At 43.5% G+C, this 21,189-nt stretch overlaps 1 protein-coding gene across 2 annotated transcripts in view; it reads left to right on the plus strand.

Moving 5' to 3' along the window:
- Positions 1-3,596: 3,596 nt before the first annotated feature.
- Positions 3,597-21,189, plus strand: part of FGF14 (fibroblast growth factor 14) — a gene marked incomplete at both ends in the record, with an annotated part of 598,865 nt that continues 581,272 nt past the window's right edge. For both annotated transcript variants that reach the window (XM_080798338.1, XM_080798341.1), the window contains one exon: positions 3,597-3,804. In XM_080798338.1, coding sequence (XP_080654464.1) covers positions 3,597-3,804 — 208 coding nt within the window. The remainder of the gene's footprint in view (positions 3,805-21,189) is intronic.

Here is a 21,189-nt window from a genome sequence, read left to right on the forward strand (position 1 = left end):
CCTTTGAAACCAGGGTTAGGCCATCTTTTCCAGACAAAAACATTTGGTATTTTTTGTTTGTTTGTTTAATAATGTTAATAACAGCCTATGTAACATAAGTACGTAATGTATCAATAAATATAGAAGGGAACTATAGAAATCTCATACATTGTACTAAAAGATTTGTTTTTCATTTAAATGGCATAAAAGATGAGAAGCAACTAACACAGTGCCTGGCATAATAGATTCTCAGTAAATAGTAGTCATAGTTAATGACCTTTTATGTTGTTCCTTAGGTGATAGGACAAAGATACAATAAATTTTCCATCAATATATAGGAAAACAAACCACAGCTTTCTGGCAGTAAATCTTTTTTTTTTTTTTTTTTTTTAAGATTTTATTTATTTGACAGAGATCACAAGTAGGCAGAGAGGCAGGCAGAGAGAGAGAGAGGAAGGGAAGCAGGCTCCCTGCTGAGCAGAGAGCCCGATGCAGGCTCGATCCCAGGACCCTGAGATCATGACCTGAGCCGAAGGCAGAGGCTCTAACCCACTGAGCCACCCAGGCGCCCCAGTAAATCTTTTTTTGAGGAGGGATCAAATTCATGGTTGTAATGTAAAGAAGAGGGTCCAGTTTGGAAATGCAAGAAGAACCAGTATGAGAAGTGTTCTTTCTACACAAACTTAGCATGTAAAAAGTTTCAATAATTACAGAACATCTCCCCAGGTTTTACTCTACTTGTGAAATACCTCAGGGAACTGAGCAAACTTTTATAGAAACTTAGAGCTATGTGAACTCAGAAGAAGTTGATGGGAGAATATTTTTGACTCAACTGTTTCTCTGGCCTCCATCCATATTGGGATATTCTAGAACCAGGAGAGGACACCAGAATGTTATAGAAGCAGCATATGGTATTCGTCCCTGATTGATTAATACAAAAAATGCTTTCTTAATTTTTGGCAATACTATCCCATTTTTCCCCTTTCAAAAAGGAATTCTGTTCTTCATTTCTTTTTTTTTCAGACTGCTTGTCCCAAGTCATTTGGCATTAAATTTTTAGACTCTTTGTATTCTCTCTTTACTTCCCAAACTTTATTTAGACTGCTGTTAATCTCAGTAGTTTCCTTGGGCTTTACGACATGACTCTTTTGGCACACTGAGGGCATCACTATTTAACTTTCCAGTTTCACATCATTAATAGAATTTATTCATTTTAGATTCTTTTTCTATCTTACCTAAAATTGACGAATGTTTCCCAAAAGGGTTTTGGGTATTGGATACAAATTTTGACGTCTCATCTCAGATATTAAAAAAAAAACTCACAGTGGGAAAGTTATTACCCTTTTATTTTTTGATAACTGCTAATCAAAGTGTTAATTTTTAAAAAATCAATTTCTTGACTCAATCCTCAACAACAAATCAACAGCTCTTTGTTTATAAGATAGTTTGAGATCTCATGCAGTAGAGGCATTTTGAGATTTTATTTATTTTTTTTTTGGAATTAAAATGGAGCTTCTAAGGAAATATTTTTGTTTTTTAAAATATTTCATTAATGTATTTATTTGAGAGAGAGAGAGAAATGAGCAGGGGGAGAAGGAGAGGTAGACTCCCCACTGAGCATGGAGCCTGATATGGGGCTTGATCCCAAGACCCTGAGATCACGACCTGAGCCAAAGGCAGCTGCTTAGCTGACTGAGCCACCCACACACCCCTAAGAACTTATTTTTAAATTAGTTAAAAAATCTTATATCAGTTTTCCATAAAACGGAAATAAATTGTCATAACTTTAATCCACTTACTTAATAAGAGTGAGAGAGGTCAATTTTACTTTTCTGAAATGCTCAGGTCACAAATGTGTTGAAATGCTAACATTTGTTAATTTGAGTACGCTGGAGTTCGTGATATTATTCTTTGTAATAGTTGCTATATCTTATACATTGTATTTTTTCCCCAAATAAGACAAAATCTTTAGTTCTGTCTTAAATCTTTTGATTTCCTGAGGAAGTAAGGAAGCTGGATTGTATCCTGGGGAAGCAGAAAATTTGCCTGTTTGGTTAGTTTAGATGGTGGTGGCGGGTGACACAGTTGTATGTTAGTGTAGATGAGAAGGGAATGAAGGTGAATTTAATGCTAGCTCAATAATGGGCACAGAAACAAGCAATGAATTAGGGTGTAATCTAAGCAGAGTGTTTCTGTTCAAAAAAATTATTTGAGGATAATGGATTGTCTGTCTAAAAAAGGTGTTAACTTTTCTCATATGACCCTCTCCACCAAAAGACAGTTTGCCACCTAGATTTTAGTGGTTATCTTTTTAAAAGGCTGTTTCTGGAAGTACATATTTGTCCTATGCCTAGTCTACATTTTTCAAACAGCACTTTAAGTAGAATTCAAATAAGAAGAACTAAAGGAACTTGAGTTTTCCTTCATGTTTTAGAGGCTTTCTATGCTGTTTTTGCTAATGTAAGTGAGGTGGAACTCATTTGGGCTGTGAGGGGTGGTCATAAGCTACTGTTTCTCTTCAAACCCCTTCCTTCTCGCATATTTTCCAAGGCTCACTAATTATAATTGTTCATTTTCCTTTTCAAAATCCACTTTTCACTCTTGTTAGGTGGCTCCAGGAGCAAGCAGCCGGCCGACACATTCTGGGCAGAGGAGGGAGAGGGTCCAGGGCTGGGGCTGGGGCTGGGTGCGGGAGGTGGTGGGGGACTTCCAGGGGGACAGTAGCGGAGAGACTGCAGTGACACTGCCCTCCCCGGGCGGGTTGAAGCATCTCACTGGTGACGGGTCTGAAAGCACGTGGCTACGTCATGGAAAGCCAGTCTTTTCAATGCAAACTTCAACTCCTCCTCCTCCTCCCTCTAATGCCTGTAACTCACATCCGAGGCTGGGCGAGGAATCCGGAGGGGAGATTTTCCTCATGCTCACCGTTGTTGGAAACTGGGAGAGTGACGGGAAGGAGGAAGGGGATCTGTGGCGCTCTCTACCTACTACCAGCCTGACAAGGGGAGGGGGCACCTGGATTTGCATCTTTTCTTCGTGGTGATTGAGAACTGCAGGTTCAATCCGATCCCACGGAGCACTGGCGATTGATTATAAAAAAAAAATCGACACTGGGAGAAGGGAGGCTCTGTCTTCGGCTGTTAGACTCGATTTCGGAGGTGGTATTGGTGTGTGTGTGCGTGCTGGTGGTTTTTTTTTTTTTTTCCTTTTTTTTTCTTCTTTCTTTCTTTCTTTTTCCTTTTTTTTTTTTCCTTCTCTCCTAGGGGCTACACAATGGCAGTCTTCTCTCAGTGAGATGAATCCAGTTTGCCTTCTGCAGACCCACCCATCCTCATAGCGATCAAGTAAAAGGCTATGGTTTTCTCTTTGGGGATCTTTTGTGCATTACTGTTCTCTCTGATTAGTTCTGGTCTCTGTTGGGATTTCTTTGCTTTTTTGTTTGGCTTCATGCTGAAAAAGGATTTTTTTTCCAACCCTTTGGTAATAATCCAGTGGTGATCGAGGGGGATAAATCATTCACCCTGGCCGAAAAAAAACAATCACTGAGAAGTCTCAAAGAAATATACCACGTGAGGGGAAAAAACTGGGAGAAGATCCGGAATATTATCGTTTTTCCTATGGTAAAACCGGTGCCCCTCTTCAGGAGAACTGATTTCAAATTATTATTATGCAACCACAAGGATCTCTTCTTTCTCAGGGTGTCTAAGCTGCTGGATTGCTTTTCGCCCAAATCAATGTGGTTTCTTTGGAACATTTTCAGCAAAGGAACGCATATGCTGCAGTGTCTTTGTGGCAAGAGTCTTAAGAAAAACAAGAACCCAACTGGTAAGCAAAACATGCATCATGTTATGTTTTTCCTCATAATAACCTGTCTGTTGCTCATTGAGCTATATCTGCAGTTCTGCTATGCAGGAAGGCAGGGGAAACAGAAAAGGAACCAGGACAGTGTTGCATATAGAGGTGTTGATGGATAAACAGGTAACAGCTGGATCGGCGTCTCTGAGCCGGAAAACCATTATCAGCATCTCTTGGCTGTGACACAATCCATCACTAGGAGGGAGGAGGAAACTTTTTTTTTTTTTTAAATGTATTTGGTTACCTATGTTTGGTGGAATATTGAAGGGCTGTGGCTTAAGGTTTTGCCCGAGGCAGTTGAAGGTTCGGTAGTTGCCAGGAAAAAGAACCGCGAGCTCTCCTTACTTCTGCTGCAGGTTCAGGGACATAGCTAGGTGCCGAGGACCTGCTCTAGACTTTCTGATTAGCTTGCACAATATCCGCCACCCCATCACCTTTACCAAAGTAAAAGAGGCCCTCTCCCTCGCGGCCCCGCTCCTCCGTCAGCCCCCGCCTCCCTCCCCCGTCTAGCTTTCCGGGCACGAGTATTAACTCATTCCCCCGTCTGCCTCCGACACCTCCTGCCAGTGGGAATACTTGAGCTGGGCTTATGCCTGGGGGAACCCCAGACGGAGAAGACAAGCCCAGCCCCTCCAGTATATGCAATTTAACCCCCCCGCCTTGAAAAAGCAGTGTCAAAACCCTGCTTCCGAGTCCCGCGGGTGGGACGAGCCGGGTCGTGGGTCCCAGCTTCAGGCTCCGGTCATCATGCGCCCCTATTCCAAAGGCTCCAACCGGAAAACTTGCAGTGCATTACATAAGAAATGCAAATGCAGGTGATTCGGGGAGTCGAGTCCCGGGGGTTCACGGTATCCCAATCTGAGGCGTTTGGGGGTGGCGGCGAAGCTGTGGGCGAGCAACTGGGGGAGGCCAGGCCGGAGGGCTGCGTGGTGGCGGCGGCGCGCCGACGAGGAGGCTGGGCGAAGCCAGTCTGGGAGCCGCGCGCGCGGGCAGCGGGGGTGTGTGGCGTCCCGGGGTTCAGCCCGGGCTGGGGAGGGCTCGGGGGCCGGGTGTTTGTGTCTGGGGCTGCGTCGGGGGCGGGGGCGGGGCCCCGGGCGTCCCGCAGTGGCCGCCCGGCGCTGGAGGCTCCTGACGCCGGCACTGCGGTGTAGTAGATCATGGCTCCCCGCGGCCGCCCTGACACCCGGAGCTCGGCCGGGGGCCGCGCCGGCACCCCGAGCCCCAGCGGCCGGGCAGCAAGGGGCGGCTGTCTCCCTGCCTCCGAACATTTCAAACGCAGCGTAGCTGGGGCGGCTCGCTCCGAGGGGGGACGCCGTCTGCGGGTGCCCGGAGCGAGAGGGGGAGGAGGAGGAGGGAGGAAGACGAAGGAGGAGGAGGAGGGGGAGGAAGCGAAGGGAGGGGAGGAGGAGGAGGAGTGGGTGGGCGGAGATGGAGGTGGTGGGTGTGGAGGCTGAGCACCCCGGGAGGCCCCCACTGTGGCCGGAGGAGGGGGACTGCGAGTTGTTGGACCGTCCGAAAGGGCAGATGCTCGCTTGCGGGCGGGGGGCGCCTGGGCAGTTGCCCCACCTGGGACGTCCGGGGGGCCGTGGAGGCCCTGGGAGAGCCTCTGGCTGCCCGCGGGCGCCGTGCTGCAGTGGGCCCCGTGCCCTGCCCTGGAATTCTCATTCCTGTGCTGTGGCTCTACCCCTTTCTCGCCGTCCGCCTCTGTTCCCTCCTCTGCCTCCTCCGCCTCCTCCTTCCCTTCTCACCCTCCTCCTCCATTCCCCGTCCTTTTACCCTTCTCGCGCTCAACTTCTCAGCATTTAGCAACTCTGAACTGCTACCACCCATCCTGAGCATTGCCCAAGGAGAGAGTGATGTTGTCACCTTACCGCTCGCATTTCTAATTCAACTGTGAGGTGTACCCCAACCCCGCAGGGAGCCCAACACTTGCTGACGTTCCGGTGATATCTAGAGCCGCACCGGCACTGTCTCACGCGTTGATGTGAAGACCCTTTTTGCAAGACTTAGCAAAGTGGGACAAGCCAAAGGCTGCTCTCGGGAGGGAGGATTTGTGCTTTCAAGCAGTAAAAATAGTGGGTTTTGAAGGCTTCTCGTGTCCTGTAGATTTAGCTCCCTTCTGAGAAAGGAATACTGTAAGAGCATCTTTTTTTTTTTTTTTTCCTTTTCTTTTCTTTTTAAGACTTGGCCATTTGTTTAGGAACCTTGAAGTCAGTCCCTCTATAGTACTGGAGAATGGGAAAGAATTCTGCTCAGAAGGCTAAGTTTCCTTACTGGCCTTTAGCTCTTTTCTTTCTTTCTTTTTTTTTTTTGTAAGCAGTTTTACTGGAAAGACTAATTTCCCCGCTGTACACGGGCAAGATATTTTTATTACACCTCCCCCACTCCACCTACTTCCATCTCTCTGGAATAAAGTAGATTTTTTTTTCCCCCTTTCAAGGCATTTTGGAAGGTGTCAAATGACAAATTATTTTTAGGGTAATTTATTTTGCAGCTTATGAATGCTAAAGTACTTGGGTGTGAATTGATGGGTTAATTCAAAGCATGTCTGACAACATCCCCAACTATTCTAATGGGATGGTGGAGACTTAGATTGCTAGAAGTTAGAATTCCAACCTGGAAATGGGAGGATTTTGTGAATTATTTTAAAAATGTGACATTAATGTGTCCTATCTCATCTTCTAAAAGTTTTGCTTTTTGAACTCAAATCAAATCCATGCTTAGCCACTCCCTTTCGGGATTGTAGTTGGTACGTTCCATTCTCCTTCTGCTATTAACATGAAGCCTAAAATTGTTTGCAGGTTTTTGATCCCAAGATAGCAGTATAACCAAGAAGTTAATTGGGTAATTAAAATAAAACAAAGACTAAAATCTTCTTAACCGTTAAAACCAGAAAGAACAGATTGACTACTACCTATTATGTTATCTTAAATCTAAAATGAGGACAATTAACTGGTTTCAAACTAAGAAGCTTGGCAGAATACCTCCAAGTGCCAGTAGCAGGATCATGAATTTAGTGCAAAGACTTCTTAGATTACTCATTCTTCTCAATCTTTGCTAGGTATAGAATAAATTGCTGATTATTCCCAATTTTTAAATTGTCAACAACTATAGGTAGTTTGATCAAGGCTCCCGAGAGGACTTTGAGAGCACTGCTATATAGTTATGTTGGTGTGAAAATAAGTAGATAATAGAGTCATGAACTTAAGGACAGAGTTATTTATCTACCCAAAAGTTAATAGCACTCAATAAATGGTATTATTTTAAGAATTTTTTGTAGTTATATTTATGTAAAATTTAACTGGAAAAGAACATGAAGAATAACTCACACGGTATATGCTTTTTAAAATAAATTGCAATAGCTGAGAAATCCTGCTTATATGCATATAAATCCTGCATATAAATCTACCCATCTTCATAGAAATGTCCAGTATCTCACAATACAACTCTTGGCAGAGAACACATGCATGCTTAAATGTCCTACTTTCCCCTATTTTCCTGGTAGAGCAGTAGCTGTATGTTTAGAATAAAAGTTACCTGCCTTAGCTTTCACTTATGAATTATGCAAGGTGATGGCATTATAGGCAAATCATTAAGCAGGAATGCTAAGTCCAAGGCTGTTACTTAGCCTGGAGGAGGGCTTGGTATGTTTCTTTAAACCAGCAATGATAGTTTGGACTCACCAATGTGTATCACAGGCCAGTTTGGTACTAATATAGGTCACTAGACTTTGAGTGACAGCTGCTAAGAAATGTGGTTGGAAAAAAAAAAATTCCACGATAAAGAGAAACACTAAGGTCATGTCATGGATATCTCCTCAGACACATCATCTACAACAAGCAGAGGAAACCACAGAGCCTTGAATATATGCACCCATTGAACCACAATCACGAGACCCCCAAATTTTCTTGGCTGATAGGGTTTTGAAAGCACAGAATTTAAGATAAGTTATAATCAAAGATAATTTTATTGAGCAGTAAGAGTGGCAGGGAGGGTGCAAAGCAGAAGTCCTAAACCTAGTTCAACAGAGCACATTTAAAAAATCCCACCAACTCATGGCCCAGAGGGTCTCCTTTTATGAACTTGGTCTTTCTTTCCGCCATATAACTTGGAGATGAAACAAGCAGGGCTTGGTAGAACTCAATGTCACTTTCTATTTCCTACTTTTTTTTGGTGTCTCTCAGTTCTGCTTTTGCCTTTCCCTGAAGCTGTTTTAGGTGCCCCAAACATCTGGTACGCCTCTGTTCCTCATTTAAATATATGTTATTCTTTTAAAACCCTTTGCTTTACATGTAGGACTGTCATGACATTTCAGAAGTGGGAAAATAGGGAGAGATGGAAGAAAAAAGGAAGTAAGCATTTTTTACCTTCCCTTTCTCAGCCTGCCAACTCATCCTGGGTTCCTGTAGAGCTGGATGAGCCATACATGGGCCATAACTTCTGCATTTCTAAACACTGAGCTTGTATCCAATGGAGACATCAGATTCCGACTACATGGCTGGAACACCTAACAGGTGTGAGGTTCTTCTCCTTCTGACATGCTTGCCTTTGGAGTAGGAGTCCATGGAATCAGAGCTGGCCTTGGACTCCATCCAGGAGGCTTTAGTTACTGTAGTAGCAAAATGAATGGCACTTCATGAACCAAAAGAGGGCATTTTAGATAGGTTTCCCAGTATTGACTTGTTGGGAGAGTGGATTTTTCTTTTTTGAAATTATATCCAAGTTAACAAGTGTGAAATCCAATGCATGGTAATTTCAACTTGGTTTTAACAATGAGGATGACTTTGGCTGTACCCATATCCAGCCTATTCTCGTATTAGACAGCATCTAAAACTGAGAATATTTGTTCAAATAATGCATTGCTTTCAGAAGGCACTAAAGGTAATTCTATACTATATTTAACATTTCCCACGTGAAACCATTTCTTTAAAAATGTTCAAACCCAGTTTTCCATGTTTTAGCAACACAAACATTGGGAACTTTTGTGGTGTTTTTATACATATGGCAACAAGGACAACAATCAAAGTTTTCACTCCTTGGTACATTTTGGCATCATAACTCACTCAATTGAGTCATAAGCCTCCTATAAATACCATGTAGATGTCTCAAAATGGAAGCATTTATTCAAAATAGTTTCTTATGCTTTAAGGCGAGATGGTTGGAATTTAACAGTATATATGAAGCTCCTCTATTAAGATTTCCTCCCCTCTATTAAGTTTTAAACCAGACAGTGCATTGTAGTGTCTATATTCTTTTTTTGTTTTTAAGATTTTTATTTATGTATTTGACAGAGAGAGAACACACAAGCAGGAGGAGCAGCAGGCAGAGGGAGAGGGAAAAGCAGGTTCCCTGCTGAGTAGGGAGCCCAATGCGGGACTGGATCCCAGGACTGGATCCCAGGGCGCTGGGATCATGACCTGAGCAGAAGGCAGATGCTTAACTGACTGAGCCACCCAGGCATCCCATAGCGTCTATATTCTTAATAAAACCTTTGAGCGTCACCTTAAGATCACCTCCAGGAGGGGACTGTAGGTCAGGGAAATACTACTGACACTTTCACCTTCTCAGTGCCGTAGTCTCTGCTTTTTAAGGATTCAGTTTGTTTGTCACAGAGCAGGTTTAGTTGTCAGAGCTGAACTTGAGCACTGGAGAGCAGGGAATTTTCCGAGGGAGACTTCTCGGTTCCTCCATATGCCTCTAGAGATGCACTGTTTTTGCTCTCCTGCTTTTTAAGGGCTGAGCATTGTCCCGATGTGTTTGCTGTGTATTTCTCTAGTTGCTACAAGCTAACTTTCTGCTCTGGTCAGAATGTAAAAGGTAGGGTGACAAAAGGGAAGTTGAAAGAAGGAATTCTTAAGGCCTTGCAAGGCAAAAGGGAGGCATAATGCAGATATGTTTTACAGGGAAACTGAAGCTTTTGTTTATCAAAGCTATTAAAGCTATCTAAGAAAGTCACCCAACAATTGTTGGGCACTATTGCCTTTATCATTGTTCCCTGACAAAAACTTTAGTTATGATACACAGCAGGTTTTCAGGACACTTTTATTAAGTGAATTCATAGGGAAAATAGGATTCCTTGTGCAAGCTGACTGTGGGAATGTAACTGCAAGTATCACAAATTACAGTTGCTTAAGTTCACTTAATGCTTACAACTTTCCAACAATGCCAACCAAGAATTTGGTTTCTTAATGATAAAACAGAGAGGGAAAGTTGTTGGTGGACTCCTAGTTCTTCTTCCGGCCATGATAAAGCAAACCTGGTTGCTGACATTCCCTAGGCCCACATTTTATAATACCCTCTTTCGAAATCTCAAAACTTGAGGTCTCACTCAAAAATACAAACTCAAGGGCCAATCGCAGGTTCCCCTTCTGGCACTGTCGGCCCTTGAATAGCGAACGCACCATAGGTTCCCTCTGCAAGAGCCCCCTTCCTTTTCTTGTCTCATCTTAAATTTGCTTCTCCTTAAAAGCAAGACATTCCACCACAGTCGACGGAATCGTCCCTCTTTTCTTTACTGAGCTTCCTTATCTGAAGATGGTAACTGAGACTCTCCTTTGGGGCTTTATTTTGCTCTCGCGAGGCAGCACCTAAACAGCCTCTAGTTCAGCTGCTTTGAAAAGAGGTACCCCCCTCCCTTAGTATTTTATTCTTTTCAGTTTTAAAGCCGTCATCTTCAAACTCGGTAGCTCCCTGGACATCCCACCACCACGTCTATTCCGCTTCTCCCTTCTGGAGCCGCTGTCAAAGGTGGAGGGCGCTGGGGCGCCGGGGCCTCGGGCTGGGGGCGCGGAGTGCGCGCCACGGACAAGGTCTGGCACACGGCACGGATGCAGGCGGGGCCGCTGCGTTCCAGAGCCGCGTGCCACAGTCGTCTGCGAACCGCGAGCCGCCACTGTGCGGCTCGGATCTGCTTCCAGGAGTCGAGCCCCTCGGGGTGTCCCGGCGAAGTCGGCTTCGGAGTCTGCCCGACCGAGCCCGCGGACAGGCGGCACGCAGGCCAAGCACCGTCTTCCTCCGCGTGTGACGCGCGGACCGCGCCTCTGGGACCCGCCGCCACGCGCTCCTCGCCTAGGAGCGCCGGGTGCTCCGCATCGCAATGCGGCGGAAGCGGCCCGTCTGAGCCGCCGTAGCGCGGGAAGCTTCCGTTGTCACAGAGATGACCTCTGACCCCGGGCCGTCTCTGGGGACCGGCGGCCGGTGTATCCGTTGCTATGGAAACCGGGACGGCCCGAAGCCCGTGCTGGGGCGACCCGGCGCGCAGGCAGGGCCCGGGTCCTGAGATGGCGCGTTTGTGGGCTACTCGGCCGCGGTCCACGCAGGGGCGCCCCCGAGCACCGGCTGGAGGGGAGCGGAAACAGTTTGGTCCGGGCCCACAGGTGGGCGCCCCCACCCGCCGCCCCTCAACGCGCCGCTGGGCGCAGAGGCGCAGGGACTGGGCTGGAAGAAAGAGCTGACCTGCGGGGCATCGCGCCCCAGCACAGGACTGGCAGAAGATGAGCCCCGTGGGGCTCTCCGCTTCCCCCACTAGCTGCTGGAAGAGCCGGGGCTGCCTCCTGAAGTTCTCTGGGCCTCAGTTTCCTCCACCGCAATATTAGAACAATCTCAGGTCAGCCTCAGCCCTCTTGTTCTAGCTTCTGTAACCCTCCGCCCGGTCCGGGCTTTAAGGGAGCTCTTCCCTCTTCCCTGTATCTGTCCTGGACTAGGCTGAGTATACTTAAGTTGTATTCTAGAATCAGAGACCGTGAGAGACGGAGGGCCACTGCAGGGATCATGCCTGACCCGCCCCTCTTGGAGGTGTGGCCACTCTTCACGGTGGAGGAGGGGACTGGTCCAAGAGCTGGCTTTGAAGTGGAGACACACACCGTCCTTGAACCTGGGAAGAAGAAACGAATTGTATTTTACTGGTGACACCACAAAGAGCTCTTCGTTCGTTTTGTAGAGTTGTGTGGTTGGTGCAGAAACAAGACGGCATTCTGTCCTAACCGTTATATTCCGGATGCCTTTTCCTACAGCCCCCATACATGTTGGGGGGGAGGAGCCTCTCTATACCAGCTTCTGTCCCCCTTAGGTTACTGGGGAGAATTGCAGGCGTTTTGAATCTTAAAACGTCACTGTAAATTTAGAAATTGAAAAAAAAAAAAGAACTATTTTGAGGATACAGTAATGCAAAACTCACTAGTTTATAAAAGAACAGCTGGATCCAGATTGATGGAATAAACTAAGGTAAACCGTTCAGATGGCTTTTCACTTTTTAAAGATTTTTCATTGGCCTAGTTTCCAAATAGCTTCCCCCACTTTTCTTTCTTTTCTTCCTTCTGATGAGAATTACCTCCCTGAAATTTGCTTTTCGAAGAGAGGTCGAAGAGAGGTCCTTCAGTTCCTAGAGAGGCAAGGTAGAACATTTACATCTCAAAGGCACAAGGAAAGAACACAAGCTTCTCCTCCCATGAGGATTTGTTTCCTAAATCCAAGATTTTACAATACCTACAAGCTTTTAACGAGTAGCAGGGGAGGTTTGGGGATTGATAAAAATGATGTATGGGTTTTAAATTGCTTCTAGGGCTGCATTTTTATTCTTGTAAAGACTGAACTTGTAAGACAAGGACTGTTCTTTTTAATTCCTCAAAGAATTGGGTTGCATTTTTTTGTTGGGTTTTGCAATTTAAAGTTGGGGTTGCAATTTAAAGTGGGGCTGCAACTTAAAGGGCCGATCACCCATCCAACTACATTATCTTCTATTTGCTTCTTTAGGTCAGGGAGAAGATCTTTACCTAAGATGGAAACCAAAAGATTCCTGTGTTCTAGATTTAGAGCTATGTGTCTTTGAAATAGTTTTCTTTCCATCTGGGTACATAGTTTCATTTAGCTTAAGGGAGAAGGCCTAAAAAGTAAGTTTTCATGAGGTTCTGATTGTCAGCCTCCAATATCAGCAAATTTCTAACCATAGAGCTACTTAAAAAAGTCCTTTTGAATATCTTGTCAGGTTTTAGCCAGGACAAACAGTAAATATTCCTGGTGGTATTGAACAGTCTTTTAGATGCAAGAGGCATCCCCAAAGAAGGTGCAAAAAAGATACTGCTCTCCCAAGATCTAGAGCCACTCCCAAAGATAGCCAAAATTAAGACTTATACAATCCCCTTGAGAGCTGGCAACAGTCTCTAGGACACTAACCACCAATGGAGTGCAACCTCCACTTCTGTCTGGCTGTATTTTGACGGTCCCCAACCTTTTGGCTGCCAAGCCAAGTGGACATAAAATGAGACAAATAAGAAGACAATAGCTGCCCTTGGGAGATAAAGCATCAATATCCAATGCATCTTGAAAAGGAAGGGATAACATGAAATTTTACCTTCCTCTCTTGACCAGGCATTACAGACAGAGATCCAGGAGAGCTGATTCTGGTAAGAATTTTCACCCTTTACTGGCTTTTGTCAGTCTTTCCCGATCCCTTCTCCAGGGCTCCAGAGTGAGTGTGTTTTGAAGAAGAGAGTGAAGCTGAGGTATCTACCAGAATTTGACAAAGCTTTTAAATTAATTTTATTTTAGTTTCCCCTTGGCTGTTTAAGGGAATACTGGTAGTAATTTACTGGAGAATCCCTTGGCGTCCTGTCAACCCTGAAAAGGGCCCATGTGGGGGCACTGTTTTGGTGGAAGATACAGGGATCTCTGGATATAGGCCATTATAGTCTGGATATCGGCAGACTTTTGTTTATGGTCATGTAGTCTGTTAGAGTGGAAAGTCAGTGCAGATAGAGGATTAGTGAGTACTGAGGTCAAGGAAGATCAAAGAAGGGAATAGTAGAAGTCATTTCATTCTCATAGTCTTTTGTTTTCCGTACTTCTTGTGTCCTTAATTTTTCATAAGCTTTTTGCAGTGAATCTTCCCATAAAGGTTTTTTGGACTTTTGAAGTCTTTCAAAGGCTTCCGCATGCCAGTTAAAATAGGTATCCCATTCTGTTTGATTTGGGAACACTTACTTTCAGGCTCACTTTTTAAATGAATGGTATTGTCTAATTGGAATGTTTGCCATAAAGGCCATTTTAAATCTAGGTTGTCTTGCTTAGATTTGGCCATTTTTGTAGATATCTACAACTTTGGGGACTGCAGTCCTTAGTCATAAATGTTTGTGCTGAGGTATGTCACACTTAATTCTTTGGAACTTGAGGATCCCATTTCTTCAGTGAAGCGTTGGGTCTCTCAGAGCCAAATTTATAGCTAAGAGGGATGTGCCTTTGGGTTGGGGATTTTGTGGTGGTTTACAGTGTGGCTTGTTACATAGAAGTTTTCTTGGGGTTGGCAGGTGGCTTAGCGTCGATCTAACCCATTCTGTGATCAACTTACCCTAGCACAGGAGTCTTCCAGTTAGGTGCCAAACACTTTAAGGGCTTTTAGGTGTTTGACCCATGCCCACCAGTTCTGTGACTTAGGCTTATGAGATCCCCATTAGCAATACAATAGATCTATTACTCCTTTCATAAGAAAATGTCTTTATAGCAGTGGATATCCTAATGGCTTTTAATAATCCAACTTGCACTTAGATTTTGATGTGCCGTTGGTTGGAAAAGTCTGAATTTCTTGTCTTAGTTAATTTCCCTAAGTTTCCTAGCAGTTTGTGCTGTGGACTTCCTTGGAAGCTTTGTGAATCCTGTCACCCCAGTGGCTGCCATCTTGCTTTCTTTAGATTGAGAGATAACCATTATTTTCCCTTTAAATAACCCATCATAATTCAAGCAGACTTACTATTGTTGGCTGCCCGCACAGTTCCTGAGACTTGTAAGAGCACCCCCAGAGGAGCTTACCTTGTACATGAGTTTGGCCACAAACCTCACTGTGAAAAACTTGGAGTCCCTCACACCCCAGTTTTCCATCTGGAAGGGCTAAGATAAACAAACTTGAGGAGCTCAGAATGCAAAATAAGTAGAGCTTGATCAGAGAGAAGCTTACCAGAGCAGCCAGAGAGGCAGCAAGTAAAATGGTTCTCTGGGTACCTTCCACCTGCTTCTAGAAGCTGTCCCTGGAATCTTTAGCAGCTGTCTTCAGGTCCCATCTCGTTGTCCAAACTGGCAATTTGCAAAACTAAAACAATTTACTAATCAGTTTGATGTCCTTTCTTCAAGGGAAAACAGTCCTTGATTGGGGCAGTACAGTGCTCGCAAGTAGTTGGAACATCCTTCTCAAGGAATTTTGGGCAAGTGTGAGTTTTAAAAAGCATTAGAAGAGGGGCGCCTGGGTGGCTCAGTGGGTTAGAGCCTCTGCCTTCGGCTCAGGTCATGGTCCCAGGGTCCTGGGATCAAGCCCTACATCGGCCTCTCTGCTCTGTAGGGAGCCTGCTACCTCCTCTCTCTCTCTGCCTGCCTGTCTGCCTACTTGTGATCCCTGTCTGTCAAATAAATAAATAAAATCTTTAAAAAAAAAAAAGCATTAGAAGAGGCAACACGAAAACAAACATGATTGGCTAGGAGGTTAGGGATTCCCTCATAAAGACAGCAAATCCTATTTTCTAACGTAAAGTAAGCTAGCTAAAGCCTAGTTGGAGGGCTGTGATTTGTATATGTTAGATTTCCTTGACTGGGCAAGGTCACTGGGCCTGTCTCCATTCTGTGGGTCCCAATATACAAATCGTGCGCTTTGTGGCATGGTCAGATTTACACTTGAGACAAGTGCTGTAGTGGAGAGGTGGGTTAAAATAGCTTTGAGTGGGGCAAGACTGAAGGCAGTAGTCCACAAAGGCAGCAACTGAAGTACATACAGGTGGTAGGTCCAAGACAGGAGCTGGAGAGGAAGTGCAGTCCTTCTATCTCAGTGGCCAGTTCGAATTTGGGAAGAAGGAGAGGAGAGAGTCTAGAATGTTTTGATCACAGGTTTTTGATTTGGACAACTCTTGTGGATCCTGATCCGCTGGCCATTGGCCAATAACACGTCTCCATCTCCTTGAAACATGGGGTAAAAACTTGGTTCTCTTCAGACTGTTCATATCAAAGAGCTGTGGTAGTGATAAATAGCAAGTAGAAAACTGACAAATTTCTCTTTTTAGATCAAAACTTAAGCAGGCAGTTCTAGGAGAGTTGCTCTAGGATAAAGAGTTCATTTTCTTCACTTCACACTTGGAAGTCCTCAGGGACAGAAAAAATGCTTTACAAGGAAGAAAAGTCAAAAGTTTTTTTTTTATGATTATATATATAGGTCTTTGTCAAAAGTACATGTTTTTGTACACAATACTTTGTTCAGTTGAGGAGTCCACGAGTGCAATTAAAAGCCAAGTTTTCCAATTAACTATTCAAGTCTGGCAAGAAAAGGAAGTGTGAACTTTACTGAATTTACATATGTAAGTGTGCGCACCTGCTTTTTAGATAGAACTGAATGTAGTTGTAATTAAAATGCTCCCCCCTCCCCCGCCCGTAACATTTTGTTGTCTGCACAATTACAGTGGATCGCTGAAGTGCGTGGTAACCTCTTCTATAATGCTGCCTCTTAGATAAAGCGTCGTTTGGGAGGGATTGCAATCTCTTTTCTTTCCACTTCCTGTGTGGAGCCCAGGGTACACTACTGTTGTACTTAAAAAGGAAGAAATGTGAAAAAAAGGCTAAGAGATTAAAACAGTTTGTTGTTGTTGTTTTTAATAGCCAACTATTTCAAAGGCTGAAACTTGTCTTTGGTTGTGTTACTGTTGTACCCCAGGTATTGTAATTCTTCGTCAAAGAAAGGATCTGTTTGCCTGGAGGCCCGAGTCCGTTCTCTAACTAAATTCTCAGTCATCACCATCTGCTTCAACGTTATCCTGGTGGGGCAGATTGGAAACACTAACCCAATAGGCCCCTTCCTCCTTTATTATCCAGTGACTTGACTTGTTTCCTAGGATTTTGTGTTTTTCATTGACTTCATTACATTCCTTTTTACATTGAAAATTTCCTCTCATATGCCAACTCAGTGACATAAAATTTCTCATATGTCATACATATAATAGTGGATATGAAATCCTGGAAATACTTTCAATGGAGTGGATAGTAAGTGTTAGAACTAGTTTAATGATGCAGTAAAAAAAATGAAAAAAAAGAATTTTAAAAGGATAGAAATTTTGCATCTTTATGGCTTATTGTTTATTTTCTCTTTCCTAACTCTATTTCCTTTTGCAATCTTGGGAATAATCTTAAAGAGCACAATTCTGAGGTGATTCTGTGGCAGACACACCTTTTTATGGGGACATTAACCAGTGGCTTACATGCTAAAGATAGAGTGGGGCTTGATCTACAGAGCCATGAAGTTTGATCTCTGTTCTTTGCTTTGTCCTTTACCAAAGTGCTTTTCCAGCACTGAGAATTCACCGCTTTGGCCCACTCTCCCGTATTTGTGCTATCATATTCCAGATTTTGTCCTTTTACATATTTCCTTGAGGCTTGTCTTTCAAAAGTTTTGTCCTCAATTTACTCTTTAGGCAAGGTCAGGATTAACATTCAATTGGATCTTCAACTTTCACATGTATTACATTAGGGAAAAAAGGGCAAAAAAGGCTAACAATACAGTTGTCAGAAAGTAAATGAGACACGTTTATCTGGACTTGAGATATTCACCAAAAGTGGCATTTATTTGACTTACTTTTTTCTTTCTGTGCTTTCAGTAACATTTAAAGAACTGTGATATGGGGGTGCTTGGGTGGCTTAGTGGGTTAAAGCCTCTGCCTTCAGCTCAGGTCATGGTCCCAGGGATCTGGGATTGAGTCCCACATTGGGCTCTTTGCTCAGCAGGGAGCCTGGTTCCTCCTCTCTCTCTCTCTGCCTGCCTCTCTGCCTACTTGAGATCTCTGTCTGTCAAATAAATAAATAAAATCTTAAAAAAAAAACAACTATGATATGGATCTATTACCTTATTAGATTATATAATAAAATGACTTTTGGGTGGTATTATTACAATAAATATTTGACCTCATATTCCCACTAAAAAGTGTACTTTAAATTTTTTTTTTTTTTTTTTATTTTTTTTTTTTTTAATTTATTTATTTGTTAGAGAGAGAGAGCAAGCACAGGCAGACAGAGTGGTAGGCAGAGGCAGAGGGAGAAGCAGGCTCCCCGCCGAGCAAGGAGCCCGATGTGGGACTCGATCCCAGGACGCTGGGATCATGACCTGAGCCGAAGGCAGCCGCTTAACCAACTGAGCCACCCAGGCGTCCCTAAAAAGTGTACTTTAAAGTTACTAGATTTTTAGGTGCCTGGGTGGCTCAGTGGGTTAAGCCTCTGCCTTCAGCTCAGGTCATGATCTCAGGGTCCTGGGATCAAGCCCACATCGGGCTCTCTGCTCAGCAGGGAGCTTGCTTCCTCCTCTCTCTCTGCCTGCCTCTCTGCCTACTTGTGATCTCTCTCTCTCTCTGTCAAATAAATAAATAAAATCTTTAAAAAAAAAAAGTTACTAGATTTTTTAAAAGCCTATTGCTCTCCTACTTTAACAGAAATATCCTGAATTACTTTAAATTTTATGTTATCACTATCCCTAAATAAATAATAATTGCAATTTATCTTTAGAGAATGCTTTCTATTTTCAAAGCAATTCACCTATAATACCTCTTTAGTTCTCATAACCACAGGTAGGAACTTTTTTTTATACAGTTGACCCTTGAACAACTTGGGTTTGAACTGTGTGGGTCCACTTGTATGTGGACTTTTTTCAATAAATCTATTGGAAAATTTTTTTGAGATTTCTGACAATTGAAAAAAAAACTTGCAGACAAACTATGTAGCCTAGAAAGACTGGAAAATTAAGAAAAAGTGAGATATTATAAGAATATAGTATATAATACATATAGCACACAAAATATGTGTTTGTCAGCTGTTTAGGTTATCGGTAAGACTTCCAGTCAATAGTTAAGTTTTGGGGGAGTCAAAAGTTATACATGGATTTTTGACTGCACAGGGGGTCAGCGCCCCTAAGCTGGGTATTGTTCAAGGGTCGACTATACTTGTATTTAAAAGGATAAAACCCAGGCATGAAGAGGTTAAGGAGGTTGCCTGACAATATCTAGCTAACAGCTGAAGATCCAGGCACAAACCTGAGCAGTATTACTCCAGAGTGCCTACTCTTAAACTCTTGTGTTGTAGCTGCCTCTTGAAAGATGATGTTCAAAGAATGCGTGTGAACCTGGCCAGTATGTCTTAGTGTGTCTGTGAATCATTATATCCTGAAACTAAAAGAGACTACAACATATTCAGTATTTAGACATTTAGAACTTGTAATTTTTTTTATTGAGCATAATTTATATACATTAAAACACACAGCTCTTACTGTAGTGTTTGCTGTCTTTTGACTATTGTATCCTTATAACCAGCGCCCCAGTCAAAACATAGAACATTCCATCACCCCAGAAATCTCCTTCTCTTTTATATTCCATTTCCATCTGGGAGTCTCCTAAGAAACAGCCACCATTCTGATGTTTCTCGCTTAACCTTAGCATGCAGTAGAACCTCATATTATTAAATTATGGTGTCCTCACGCTTTTGAGTTTGCTTCTTTCACTCAGCATGTTGTTTTTAAGATTCAGTCATAGCATTGAATGCTAGATATGCAGAATGTGGTGTGGTAGCTTTTGTTTATCTTTTTTGTAAACTAGAAACTCCTAATTGAACAGACTTACTTTTGGTTAACAGGCAGAAGTTGTCTAAAACTACAAAGGGTTTGCAAGTTGACCCAGTTTTCAGGCTACCACGTTAGCCTGCCCCAGTTACATAGATGCTGGCTGAAGACAGGAGACTCCTGGGTCAGAGATAAAGGATTTTATTACTCAGGGCACAGCAGGCAGCATGAGCTTCATGTTCTCATTGATTCCCCTTGTCCCCAAATCCCCCCAGGGATAATGCTGAGTGACCCAGGCAGAGCTTGCACTTGGGGTTTGTGTCATGGCTGAGGAACTCCGGGGTTAGGCAATTTTCTGTCTTTTAAGGAGTGTCTAGCAAAACTGCCCAACCTTTGCTCTGTAGGGAGGCATTATCTTTATTTTCCTGGTCAGGAAACAAATCCGTCTTCTAACCTGGAAGGAGGCATTATCCCTGGATTCCAAGGTAGCAATATCCTTGCAAAGAGTCTGAGATAAAAGCTGTTTCAAGACATGCAGAAATCCCATGGATGTGTTGTCCTTTTAATCTGTTTCTGAAAAGCAACACTTTCTTCCCTTTCTGTCTTTCTTGGGACTGCTCTTTTTGTTGTTCCAAAGATGCAGTTAGTCTATAGAAAATATCTGTTATTTGTAAATTCGAAAGTGACCCTGAGGTTTTGAGATGATAGATGATATATAATCCTATACAATAATCTTATCGGTATTTATTAAATAATACGTGGTATGGTCTATGTTAGTTACTAGGCAAGATTTAAAATATCCTGTGAAGATTTGGTCTTTGGCCCACAGGTACTTAGTTAAATGAATGGAGAATACCAGAAAGGAGAGAGTCCTGTTCTGCTAAAGGCTAACTGGAGTGCTGTAGGACATCCATGTGGGATGTCACGGAAGGAAAGGGAAATCTTTTAGAGAAATGTGACCTGAGCTGACTCTCGAATGCATGTTTCAGTTGGCAGGAAAGAGAACTATATTCTTGGCAGGGGGAGAACTGTGAGTGAAAGTCAAAGACTGAAGGAAAGGTACATGTCTGGGGATTTGTGGGAACACTAATGAAATCATATTTTAAAGGATTAGAGGAATCATAATTTGGAGTCCAAAAGCCTGGCAGAGGAGTTAGGCTGGATGTGGTAAGAATCAGTGAACTAGAGAGCGTTTCCACAGCAGGGAGTGACATGCTTGGGAATTGCTCTGGTACAGTTGGAAAGTATTACTGGTGGAGCTGGTTGTGGGAGGGTAGCACAAGGCGGAGGCTTTCATAGTAAGAAGCAGGCAAGTGAAATATCCTTTCTTAGTTGGAGATGGGAAACAGGAGCTCCGATCAAGGGGTGGTTCCGAGTATGGCTGAATACGGGCTGGCGAAATACCTCTCGGTGCTTGGGAAGAGATGAACCGAAAACACACCGAGACGCTCTGCAACAGAAAAGCCACTGCTTCCTCTGAACTTTGTAATGCTGAAATAAAAGGTGTAAATGGGAGAAAGCGATGTCATCGGGGAGGCTCAAGGTGACTCCTTGAAATCAATGATTTGCTGAGAATGTGAGAGAGGAAGTGTAGCAAATATGCTGTTGAAAGTTACATGTCACTGGTATACAGATGAACGTACATCATATGTTATCTTATATAATTTGAGGCCAGATCCCAGTTTAAATTCTCTAGCTCTGGTAGCTTTACTGGCTTCCTAAATATGGTGAGAATGACATTCAGTACTTTCAAGGTGTAGTACTGAGCAACTTTGGAGTACTTAAGTACTCATAAG

Source organism: Martes martes, assembly GCF_963455335.1.
Source record: "Martes martes genome assembly, chromosome: 3".
In the NCBI taxonomy this organism is placed as follows: Eukaryota; Metazoa; Chordata; class Mammalia; order Carnivora; family Mustelidae; genus Martes; species Martes martes.